Consider the following 13,434-nt stretch of genomic DNA (forward strand, 5'->3'; position numbering starts at 1 on the left):
CCCCTCAAAATAGGGTTTTAGACAACAATTTCAGACAACTATTTGTGATCAAACATAGCACATCCAAAACATGTGATGCATAATTCATAGTTTTAACATCACAACATGATCAACGCGATCATAGCCAATGTTAAAGCCACCACCAACACCATCAATGTGATCAACCATCAACGAGTCCATCGCCAGCGCCACCACCACTCGCCGGAGACTCACCTCGAGGAGTCGACGCACCAGCAGCACGAGCTTGACGTGCGAGCATCTTCCTCGCCATGATGTCAGCCTTGGTCTCCTTCCACCACGCCAGCTGATCCTCGTCCATGTTGTCTGTGCGCATCATCATGATCTCCCTCTCCTCGGCCAAGAGCTCCTTCATGGCCTTGGCTTCTTTGAGTGCGAGCATCCTCGAGTCCAATTCGGCCTTCACCTTGGCATCCTCCCGCCTTGCTTCCACCTTGGCAAGCTTCACCTCCTTCTTCTTCTCGGTGATGAGGAGCTTGGTCTCCAATGTCTTCATCGTCAATGCCTCCTTGGACTTCATGAGTTGATCCAACTTCTCCTTGAAGCTAGCTGCTTTGCCTTCTACCTTCACCCTCTCCTTGGCTTTCTTGGAGCCCTCGGGCTTGCCTTTGTTTCTCGCACTCATGTCCTCCGCTTCGTCATCCATGTTGAGCAGAGCTTCCTTCTTGCACTTTGGTTCATTGTCCCTCAACTTCCACTTAGGAAGATGTTAAAGCAAGGAAAAGCAAGAAAGATGTTGAAGATGTGTTGGATCTGAAATTCCTTGTTCTTGGAGCCGGCCATGTCTTTGTACCTCAGTTGAGCATACTTGGGCTGCACAACAACAATATTAGTGTGATGTTTGCACATCATCAACACATAGTATGGACAACAACAAAGTTGGAAAACTTACATAGTCATCCGGCACGCATCCACTAGGGGGGTTGTCGGCCACTTGGTCCATGGTAGCACTCCAACGAGAACAAGCTGGTTTGATGGTGTTCCACCGGCCTTCAAGGGAGCGGTAGGATCTATCGGCCATACTCTTGGTGCGAGGCTTCAGCTAGTGGTAGAGATCCTCGATGCGTTGCCAATAGCGCTTGCCGGCTTGATCCACTCCGGTGCACGCATCCATCCCCACCCTACCCCAAGCACGAACCAAGGTCACGTCTTCAATCTCGGTGTAGTTCGAGGTGCGTGGCTTCGGCGCGGAAGAACCGGCAGAAACTGGATCAACCTCAACCACCTCCTCGTCATCGACCGCTTCGTCACCCTCACCCTCCTCCTCCTCGTCATAATCATCATCAATCCCTTCGACATTGCCCCCCCATCGAACGCGTCGATGCCGGCGCCCAAGTCCACTGAGGAATCGTTGAGCATGTCCATGTACGATGTTGTGGACTCAACATCGAACACCTTGTCTACGTCCATGGAGGGTGGTGGTGGCGCGGGCGTCGCCGCGGACGGAACGGAGGGAGAAGGGGCCGTGGCCTTGGAGGGCGGTGGAGGCGCGAGGCCGATGTGGCTGATTGCCTTTGTCTTCACCTTGCTCGGTGGGGCACCCTTCGGCCCGACCGCCTTCTTCTTCGTCCTGCCCCCTTCTTGGAAGCTTCGGCAGTCACAGCCGGTGGAGCTGCGGCCGCCGCAGGGGCTTCGAAGAACTGCTTCGGGATCCTCTTCCTCTTCAACGGGATGGTGGCGGAGATCATGGCCAAGACGTCGCCGGCGTTTGGCGGACCTCCGACGGGGACATCAACCACCGCGGGCGAAGGTGGTGCAGCGCCGGCGGCCGACGGGGCTTGCGGGGGATTCATGGCAGCGAGATCCGGCCGCGTCATCGCCGGGAAGGGCAGGGCGGAGGAGATCAGGAGGCGGCGACGGCGGTTGGGTTTCGCTAAAACCCATCGCGCGCAGTGGAGGGGAGAATGGTGGTGGGCCCTCTATTCCCCTTCCCACCCGTACAAGTAGGGGGCGAAGAGCCGCCCCGTAGGCAAAACTGGAAAAAATCGATACGTGGGCTGATTTACGGGGTCTGCTAGACGGCCAGATAGAGCTCTACCCCGTATATCGGTGATTATTTTACGGGATTGGGTATTTTAAGGGATCTGTTAGACATGTTGTAAAAGTACCACGTAGACGGGCTATAAGCTCATTATTGTACTTGCTCTAACAATCCACGCGTCACCCCTTTGTAATCACCACCCGCCAGTCATCGGCTCTGGAAAACATTTCTTCCCCGTCGCTGCAGCTTTCCATCCCTGGATGCTGCCACTCTCATCCCACTCAGGGCATCTCCAGCGGCGCGACGCATTTTAGCGCCCGCGCGCGTCCGTTTGCGTCGGCCCTTTTGGTCGAAATCGACCGCGCGTCCGTTTGCGTCGGGGGGTGGCTCCAGCGGCACGATGCATTTTTTAGGACGAATCATTTTTTTAAACATGAAACATAATTTACATACTTAAAACATAAAAAAAAAACCCTAAACGCCTACTGCTGCTCATCGTCGATGTGCTGCTCCTCGTCGCTGTCGAGCACGATGAGCTCCGGTATGACCCACGGCCAGTAGCCATCCGGGGGAGCGTACGCCAGGCGCGCCGGCGGTGCTCGAGGTTGAGGAGGATGTGGCTGTGGCGGCGGTGGAGGCGCCCAAGGCTGCGGCTGTGGCGGCGGTTGAGGCGCCCAGCCATAAGGCTGTGGCGGCGGTGGAGGAGGCGCCCAGGGATAAGGATGTGGCGGCGGTGGCGGCGGTGGAGGAGGCGCCGCCGAGTCCAGGAGCGTCTGTCGAAGGGCTTCATCCGCCGACAGGCCCGGCGGCATGACGGCGGTGGCGTAGCGGGGCAGCGGCGGCTGCACAGGCGCGTCGTACTCGGAGACGAGGACGCCGAGCTTCGCCATCTCGTCGTCCGTCATGTTCTCCGGGAACTCGAAGTTCCGGCCCTCCGCCATGGCATGTTGCCATTCGTGGAAGACGACAGCGACGTAGTCGTCGCTGTCGTCCTTCACCTCCTCGCTATGGTACGCGAGCGCCTCGATGTAGTCGTCATCGTCGTCGAATGCGGCGTAGGCTTCGTCGTCGTCGTCGTCGTCCTCGTGGTCGTCGTCGTCCTCGCGGTCGTCGGCGTCGTTGTGCTGCGTCTGCTGACGTCGCGTCGGCGCCTGCTGACGACGAGCCGGCGGTGCAGGGCCGAAGGGATAATCCCTGTCGCCCATGAAGCCAGCCCTTCATCTCTTGTCCGTCTCCGTGGACAGGTACGTACGCCAAAGCTCCGAGTCGATGGCGTACGCCGGATCGGCGCGGAGGTCCGCCGGCAGATACCGCCTCCTGCGCCGGATCTCCGCGGTCCGATCAGGCTCACGCGCAGGTACTAGAGGGATGGGCACCCGGCGGCAGCTGAGCCGCCAGCCGCCAGGCAGCTGCACACCGGACCAGGCGTCGTCGCGCGACATCCATTTGTCGTGCATGAGCCTCCCCACCGTGACGGGGAGCGGGATATTCTTGCTGCCGCTGCCGGAGGCCTCGAAGTCGTTCTTCTTCCCCATGGCGCTGCGGCGGTGGTGGTGCGAGTGGAGGTGTGGGCGAAGGAGCGACGCGGCCGGTGGACTTTTAAGGGCGGCCGCGCGCGGGATACGATGCCATTGAAGGCGGCGCCCAGCCGCCGCCCGCTAGTGCGCGCGCAGAACAGGCAGTCGCGCCATTGATGGCGAAGGCTACGGCGCAGACGCGGAAGCGCTGACCGCCGAAGCGGTGCCCTCGGTGCAGACTCGCTGCCAGGCGGGCCCGGTGGAGACGCGAGCGGACACTTTACGCGTCCGCGCAACGTCCGCAGAGACGCAAACCTGCCGCATATTTGGGCAGGGTTTGCGTCTCCGCGGACGGCCCGATCACTTTGCGTCACGCCGCTGGAGAGGGTGCCAAACGCATTTTGGATCAAAGCGGACGCAAACTATCGCTCAGCGTCCGTTTACGTCGCCCTAAATGCCCCAGCTCCTGCCACCTTCTCCTATTCCATGATCCCAGCTTTCCGTGTGCACTGCCGACGTCGCTCTCGATTAAGCGATTGGAGACCGCGAGATCACCGGCGCACGCACATGAACGTCGTCGTCGATTGCCGCAGAGTTTCTAGTTTGCTCGACTCCGCGGTTAGCTCGACCGTCGCTGTCCTTGCCACCACGAGGAATGGCCGCTATCATGCCATTTGCCAGTACATCTCATCATAGTGAGACAATAAAGCTACAGTACTAGCAAGTTGGGAATGTTAGCGGCCGCAAATTAATGACGAGATGACGATGATGATCTAGCGTGATGGTGGTGACGATGATAGGTTTATTATGATGCTGCGGTGGTTGCATGTAGCATATATGACTTCCGTTCTACGCGCAGGTTAATTTGGACAAATGGTGGGATTGAGGTGTATATATATGACATGACAGGTTTGTGTTTTCTATGTGTGCTGTGGAGGTCCGGTCGACTAGTGTGGCATGGGCTCATGGCATCCATGCTGTCTGGACCTGGTGATACTCGTTTTTTTCTTTTCTTCAAATGGTACTCCCTCGTTTCTACCCTTCGAACATACATAAGTTCACTTTTAACTATTGTCTTGAGTCAGATATTGTATTATAAACAATATTTGTGGCACTAATTTAATGTTACTAGATCCATCTTAAACTGTACTTTCGTAATTTGGACAAATTATATGGTGTCATATATGTTGATACTTTTTACAACAAAGTTGGTCAGAATTTCCTTTAACTTATGACAAAAGCTAGAAGTACACCCCTTTAAGGACGGAGGGAGTATTTTCTAAAGTAGGTTGCGTGTTAAATTTAGTGAAAGTCAAACCTTATAAAGTTTGATGAATTATTTACGAAATATATTTATAGATACAATACAAAATGCATATAATATGAAAATATATTTTATGAAAGTTATAATAATTTTGTTTGTTATTTTATACGATGTTATTTTTTTATATACTTGGTTAAACTTTGTACAATTTAACTTCAGCAAAAAAGTTATAGGAAAGGAGGGGGTAAACACTTAGTCTACCCTTCTGGATCGATACGTTCTCGGTGAAGATGCTTATCTCCATACATAGTGCTTTTAAAGTTCATATGCGCTCGGTGATCATATTTTCTTTCTGTCAAATTCAACCACTTTGTGTGGACCCTCGCCGATTTAAGACAACCATTAATTCTTATAGAACCCAATGGAATCGATCTTTTACAATGTCGTACTTCCATGCTTCACTACTCTCTTTGCTTCAAAAATAAAAGACGTATGTTTCTAGTTAAAGTCAACATCATGTAATTTTTGACCAATTTTATAGATAAAAACACATACATCCATTACATTAAATAAATTCTCTAAGAAATATTATGCCAAGGATTTATTTATATTGATTTGGTATTGCAGATGATCATATTTTGTCTATAAAATTGGTTAAACTCAAAATACATTGACTTTTGAATAGAAATATAAGCTTCTTCTTTTGAAACAAACAGAGTATATTTCGATGGCCGACACATACACAACTAGTGGATGACTTGAAACCCTAGTAAATTGTTTCTAATACAAGGATAAATCACTCTCTTTTTTCTAGCTGAGGTCTGGTCAAATATTTATCCGTGAAATCTTTTGAAACTGGACTCGAGAATTGAATTTTACACTTAACCAGATCAACATGTTCATGCTTCATATACAAATTAGGACCCAATGTTCAATACCCGGTGGATGGTACATAGGTAAACTCCCATATATATTTCTTAAAATAGTTCCATATTTCTCCCAACATGAATAACATAAATTCTACAAACGTTAGAAAAACAAGCAAGGACTAAAATTAAAAATTAACCAGCAAAAAATATGTTTGACATCAGACAACTTTGACTTGCTATAATATATATTCTTCCAAATCCAAATCAGTAGGAAATAGATTAAATATTTACGGTTTCTCCTACGTTCATTCATGCTGAAATTGGTGTGAATGATAGTTATCTTCGTGTTAATAAAAAAAATACTGCAAAAAAGATAAAAAAATATATTTTAAAGTCAACATAAAATACGTCATATGAAACTATTTCAAGTTTTATTTCCGACAAGTATGACGGCCATTCCAAAATGGACGACTTCTCGGTGAAAAGATTAATCAAGTTTGGTCAATAGAAATAAAACCTCCTTTGTTCCAAACTCTTTGAAGTTCTAGCTTTGTTATATATCTCTACACATCAAATATTTATAGTAGAAAATATATTGTGTGATAAAACTAATAAAACTCCATGATGTAGGTTTTGATAGATTTGCTATACACTTGGTCAAACTTAAATAAGTTTGACTTAGGAAAAGCTGACACTTCACATGATTTGAAACTAAGGGCCTATTAGCATATTTGCCGTGAATATTTTACAGTTCTAGGAAAATATTTCATATGGAAATTTATGGCAATCAAACATGAATTGTGTCGAACTGAATTAAAGGGAGTATTATGTAGCCACGATACTAAGGGAATATCTTATCACAATGAAGTTGCATAAACATTTATATCATGTTAGATAGGTATTGTACTAAACCGTAATGTACTATGAAGAACAGTTTCTATTATGCACAGATCCACCGTGTTTTACCTTTGGAGACTAGTGTGAATCAATCTTTGCCAATACACCGGGAAAAATGATGGCACATTTTGGCACAAAACAAATTTTAAGTTTCCTGACAAAACTAAAATAAACCCTATATAAATATTATGTAACAATTTTGTATATGAAAAGCTTCAGAAAAAATAAACATGGCACGTATCTCAAAGCACCAATAGACTTCCCGTGCACTGTATAAAATGCACTCTCCTTGTACATGTACTCCATATCCTTATGTTTTAAGCAATATTTTTTTGGCAATATCCACAATGTTATATACTCCCTCCATACCCATATATTAGGGTATTACACACTTCAAGATAACAAAAATTGACCATTAATTAACATTCAACAAAATATAAGATATATTTCACGAAAAATATATCATTGAAAATTTCATTTCAATATGAATCTAATGATATATTTTTATAGCATATATCTCATATTTTGTTTACTAAATTAATGATTAGATTTTTTTCGAAGCATGTAATACCCTAATAAACTGGTATGGCGGTTGTACTCGCTACTAGGTTCTTGTGTATAAGGCCACAAAATCACAAACTCAGGGCTCCTTCGATTCCTAGGATAGGAAAAATATAGGAATAGAAAAAGCGTAGCATTGAGATGTCATGACTAGTTGAATACTATATGAAGATAAATTGTGTTTGATTATGCCAAAGAAAATTTTCCATGAGTTATAACCTAATGTTTTATTCCTATAGGATTTGCACTACAAGATCCTATAGGATTAGTTAGAAAATGCTCCTATGAATCAAACAACTAGTGTAGGAAAAATTCCCATAGGATTTAAATCCTACACAATTCCTACACAAATCCTATGAATCAAAAAGCCCTCATACTCCCTCCATTCCAATGAATTAAATAGAGCGTCCTCGTGTTTCGTGTTTATTCTTTGAACGGAAATTACTTCAAATATATAAATATTCTTGGTATAAAATTAGCATTATTAGAAAGTGTGTTTTAATAGGAATCCAACTATACCAATTACATATAATATTATATTACATATATTAAGGACATAGGAAATGAGGCCCTCCAACCCAAGTTACTGTAGAGCATGTATTTTTATCCAATCAGCGCATGACACGTGGTCTATACTAAAATGTTCTTTTTTTGGATTTTCGGTTCCTCATTTTAGACTCTTTGAAGCTAATTTCCAGCACAACTTTCCCACAACCATTTATCCGCGATAGTTACCTACGTACGTCTACCTCTCAAACAAAAAATTATCTACATTTATGGTGGAATTTTTGTATAACATTCCTTCTTTTTAGCTACTCGGTGGAAACTAATTCGCACACCTTCCGGTCATAATTTTGAGACTATAGTTAGCCCATGTGTATGGAAGTATTTATTCAGCTCTTTTAAAATTACTCAACTATACAAGCTTTTGGCTCTAATGTTTGATGATCTGTCAATAATATTTTGGTGGTAGTTAAATACTTCTACGATGATACTTTCTGAAGTCCCCGCTTTTTAACTACCCGATAGTAATTCTTTGACACATTTTTTCTTCCGTAACTTCTCGACGGTAGTTAGCCTATGTCTACTACAATATTTTCTAAGCTCATATTTTTAAGTAAGGACGGAAATAATAACCTTATTTCAGCGTCCAACGCTCTTGAACTTTCGAGAGCCTATTTTAATCCAATCAGCTCGCGATACATCGACATATGCTATTTCACTTTCTTTTATGTATATTCTTTTTACGCTTCTCTTCTTCTATTTATCGGCGTTAACTTTTCTAGATACCTTTTAGTCCGTAATTTTCCACCTAAAGTTATCTCACGATACCTCCTCGATGGTGAGTAGTTCTCCGACAATAAATTTTTTAACAGTAATTCTCTAGCAGTAATTTAATATTTTTGAAACTATGTGTTACTTACTTTTTTATTAATCGGCTGACCATGGAGCACCTATTTTAATCCAATCAACACACAGCACGCCAGCATTTGCTAATTTTTTTTTGTATTTTCTCGTTTCTCTCGTTTTACTTTTTTATGCTCCTTTTACTTTTTGATGGTAACCTTTCGAGATAACTTCCCTGTTGTAGTTTCCCATCAGTAGTTTGTCCAGGGTACCACCTCAACTGTGAGAAGTTCTCTGACATTAATTTTTCAACGGTAATTTTCCAACATTAATTGAACATTTGCCTTTTGTTTCTTTATCTCTTCTTGACAACAAATCTTTGACACAGTTTTCCAGCCATAATTTTACCATGGTAACTTTGATGCAGATTTTTCAACCTCTTCGACGGTTGTTTATTGACACACGTCTTCTACCTCAGCAGTGATTATCCAAAATTATTTCTTCATCAACCCGCCGGTAGTTTTGGTAGCAACTTCGTCAAATAATCATTGGATTATTCGTTGCCTCTACTATTCGAGAAAAATGTTACTAATTTTTTCTATTAACCGGCTTGTGATTATCCACGGGCACGGGGTGCGTCGTGCCAATGCTTCCTAGTATAATTAAGATATTGTTGTTTATTTTTTTTATCAAAGTTCGTCACGGAATACATGTGCACTTTATTGTTCATTGAAACGGAGGTAGTATATCAAGAAAACACAGCAAACTAATAAATAGCACAAATAATTACAAGATTTTTTTCTCATTTTCGAGACTAATTAAACTTGTTCCTTGTGATACCCCTCTATAAATGCATGCAACATTCACATTAATGAGCACCATCTACGAGGTAAAAATCAATCTATTTTTATCGATTAGTATTAGAGCAAATACAATAAATTCTAGTGTGCCGGTTATAAAATACATGTTTTTTAAGGAATAAAAAACATGTTCTTGTCTAGTTGAAAATGAGAGAAGGTAAATGGACCCTAAAGAGACAACTGTAGCCTGTAGCACGTGCTTGTAGACACTTTGTGAGAGTGTAAGGTTGATTATACATTAATCAATTAATACATTTTCAACTCTAAAACTATTATAGACATTATTTAGCTATTTAGTTGGCTATAGATGAAATGTACATGTCTTATATCCTGCCAGTGACTCTATTATTAAACTTGATCTTATAGTAACCTTAAATAGATATAAAATATATTTCTGACAATTGTCTTATATGGAGTATTTAATTCAGGTGGGATATATTTTGTATCGATTCAAGCTTGTGAAATCCATCCGTAAACCAGACCTACGCGTGTGTAAAGCCACATAAACAACAAATCAAACAGCAAATTAGTTAACTAATATTTTATTGCCCAATTACTGCATGCTAATTAGTCTACGGCTTCTACTTGGCATTGACATTATGAAGAAGACACTGAGCAGTAGGGCCGACCTACTAGCAACTACCCAACAAAAACAGAGCAAAGCAGAGCTTGCCGCTCTGTTCCTTCGTCGTGCACCTACATTGGCGGATTGGCCAGCCATCGATTAGCAGCTACTGAGATCCATAACGAGCTCCAGCAGCAAGTCCTCGAGCACGGCTGCCTCGATCTCAGCGCCAACATCTCGCCGCTCAGGCTGCACGTCGGCGGCGTCCACCCTCGACTTTGGCACCTCCATGCAGACCAGCTCGGACACCCTGGCAAGCTCCGCTCTGTGCGTCTCCCAGTAGGCGGCGCTAGTCACGGTGGTGGTGTTACCGGCGGCCGCGGTATCGTCTTCGTCCTGGAAGCTCTTGGGGCTCGTACGGTGGTAGTAGTAGTCGTCGACGTCGTAGTCGAGGTCGGTGTTGTCCTCGATGAGGTCCTCGGACTTGGCTAGCAGCTGGGTGAGCAGCGCCGGCGTGTACGCCGCCTCCAGGAGGAGCTCCCGGACGATGGCCATGGCGTTCTTGGGTGAGCCTTGCACCACGTTCGAGGACTTGCTCTCGAAGGGGTGCTCCAAGACGGAGATAGGGCTCAGCTGCTTCTCGTCGTCGTAGTCGGAATACTCCGTCCCCTCGTCGCTGGTGACCTCCACCGCATCGTTCCTGAGCTTGACGGCTTCGAGGTGCGACGGCGACGGTGCGACCCTCTTGAAGGACTCGGAGCACTGCAGCGCGGTGGGCTTCCGGTTGGCCGCCTTGCCGTGGATGATCTTGGAGAGCAGCATCCGGAGTAGCCCGGATGGCGGCTGCTGCTGATTCTTGCCCCGGGTGCTCGCCGCCGCGGCCGCCTTCTTCTTCTTGCTGGTGAGCCGCTTGAGCACGGACGCCGCTTCATTGCCGGCGCCGGCGGCTGGCCAGCATAGCGCTGTGTCGTAGCCATCTAGGAGCCGGCCCGAGCAGCCCTTCTCGAGGAGGTGGAGGTCGAGGAAGAAGGGCTCCTGCTTCTCCTCCAGCAGCTCTGACAGGCGCCGGCCGGATGGCGAGGCTGACAGGCACGCCATTAGCGTCGTAAGAAGATGAACACAAGAGCAGTAGTTTATGAGCAATGAGGAAGAAAGAGATGAGAGAGGTGGGGAGAAGATAAAAATGTGTTTGAACAATGATCTTGGAGAAGAGAAGGGGGGTTGGAGATGGGTGTGGGGTGGGGTGGGGTGGGGTGCTTATAAGAAGAGTCTGCAAGGGGTATTAGAGAGAGAGACAGAGATGAGATGAGACAAAGAATATCTTGTGCAATGAAAGGAAGACATGCATGGAGGTTGAGGAGATTCTTTTAAGTTGGTGTTTTTCTTCTCTTTTGTTGTAATCAGACAAGGCTTTGTCTGTTGTGTTTAGTTAACTCATACTCCTACATATGACTAGTAGTAGTTCTTCCTTATAACAAAAAAGATGATCATGTTCTTTTTTTGCGTTTGAGTGGTGTACTACGTATATGCATGGGTGTCCTCAATGTGCGTGAACATCTCTTAAAAAGAACAGTATGCGTGTGACAAACTGTCCATGAAGTGGAGGGAGTTGTGCAGGAAAGTGAGGGAGAATGTAAATGATGGGTCAAATCACCAGGTGAAAAGAAAGAAAAGCTATAGAATGACCACAGCTAGCTCTTGTCTGTGAGTTGGTTTGAGTTTGTGGCGAGGACAGTGTTCCCCGACAGATCGAGTTGCTCCTGGTGGCTTTCCTGCTTCTCTCTGGGCGTCCTTAGGCCGCGGCGGTTTGGCCGGTGTGGTGTGCTCTCCCTTTCCTGGTGGTCGTGTTCTGGGGCTGCCTCGGAGCTCAAGTTCAGCACTTCCCTAGCTCTCGGGTGAGCTCTTCCCATGTCCGATGGTTCGACGCCTTCGAGCCAAGGCGAGAGGGTAGGGGCCCTCTTCGGTGTGGGAACCGGAATGTGTCTTGGTGTTTGCAGTTCAGGGGGCCTTCCTCGCTCATGAATCTCCATCCTGCTCGTTGGCAGTGCCTCGTCGCGCCTTCGCTGCTCGTTGCCCTCGGTGCCGGAGAGTTGTAGTCTTCGCTTTGCAAGTCCCTTTGGTGCTTGCTAGGAGTGTTGAGTTGTAAGCCTTTCAGGGTGTGCCCTTGTATCGTTCGGCCGTTGTGTTGTGTGGTGTGGTGTTGTGTGTGGGTGTGTGTTCGGTTCGGTTCGTGTAATTCCTGGCCGGTTGATGGCTTTGTTAATTCAAAGCTGGGCTCCTAGCGAGCCTTCTGTTTAAAAGGACAGTGTTCATTGTACCCGCATTGAATGAAGGAGCTGGAGTTCATCAGGATTTTTGAATTCTCAAAACTCAAAAGGCAAGTACACTTCCGTCTGCATTTCTGCAGCCTGCCAGCGCTGCATCCCTTAAAATGGGCTGGTGCTTTCAGTTTCAGCAGGTGCTGGGCACAGTTGTTTCTGAGATACGAATTTGACCACCAAACTCTGCACTAGAACAATATAATCAAGCTAATTACCACCGCGCGCAAAGCAAGGTGTTGCTGAATCGAAGAAGAACAACAAGCTCCGTTCCCTTGGATACCCCAATGGTCACTGCCACCTCACAGGCACTCCTTTGTCAGCCTCTGCAGCATCGCATCGCCACTGTTCTTTAATATCCTGGTCTCCCAAGGAGCCTTCATGTCACCTTCATCCCTGCACTTATTTTATTTCCGTGTTCTGCCACAAGATACACATACACGCAGGATACACCTCACTGCAAATTTAAGGTCCCAATAAATCATCACAACAAGAAGAAAAATAGATAGAAACACTCTGCTGCTAATTAAGGTATCTGCAGGAGGTGACACTTGTGCATTTGATCAACACCACCGCAACAAACACCCTTGTTTGTATCCTCCCCTCGGACCTTGACCACGGTTTGATGATTGATCTTACAGCTAATCAGGCGATACTCTAATCGTGGCGTGGCTTAATTTGTTGGGAATCCGCGTGATTGTCCTGTTGATTTGTCCCCTGGGGAAACGGCTGTGGCGCTGGCTGCCTCTCCGGACTCGCACGCTTGTCTCCTTCCTCGTCTCGCTGCTGCTGCTCTTCAGGACGAGGCCATGGATCCACTTGGACCTACAGTACGCTCGTGCGTGTACAATACTACCATATGTATGGTGCTACCAGTCTGCCACATATACGGCTGTAGATCCAGTCAAATGCGAGTTGATGTTGCATGGTGTTCTACAGCTATCACAATAGTGTTCATACCGAGTGCAGCGCTCCCTTCGCTCTGCTAAATCCACGGGGTTGCTCTCTGTCTGACGGGCGACGCAGTCTCCCTTCGGTCGCTCAAGGAGCTGCTTGCCTAAGGATTAAGTTTCACAGGAGTAATTATTCTATTTTGGCAGAGCTAAACTAAAGAGCACTAGGCAGATCATTGCCAATTGTGAAATTTCCTCTTCCGATATCTAGGTTCAGGATTGCATAGGCAAGTTGGTCTTAATCAATTGCGAGCTCGGCAATTGGGGATTGCATCACTTTTGCT

At 46.3% G+C, this 13,434-nt stretch overlaps 1 protein-coding gene across 1 annotated transcript; it reads right to left on the reverse strand.

Annotated features, from left to right (window-relative positions):
• Positions 1 to 9,819: 9,819 nt before the first annotated feature.
• Positions 9,820 to 11,126, reverse strand: LOC139830584 (uncharacterized). The gene has a single exon (XM_071819016.1). It carries the CDS (start codon positions 10,975 to 10,977, stop codon positions 10,039 to 10,041), a length of 939 nt encoding a protein of 312 aa, XP_071675117.1. The 5' UTR covers positions 10,978 to 11,126; the 3' UTR covers positions 9,820 to 10,038.
• Positions 11,127 to 13,434: the final 2,308 nt, after the last annotated feature.

The sequence above is a fragment of the Lolium perenne genome, chromosome 4, assembly GCF_019359855.2.
Source record: "Lolium perenne isolate Kyuss_39 chromosome 4, Kyuss_2.0, whole genome shotgun sequence".
NCBI classification, from domain to species: domain Eukaryota; kingdom Viridiplantae; phylum Streptophyta; class Magnoliopsida; order Poales; family Poaceae; genus Lolium; species Lolium perenne.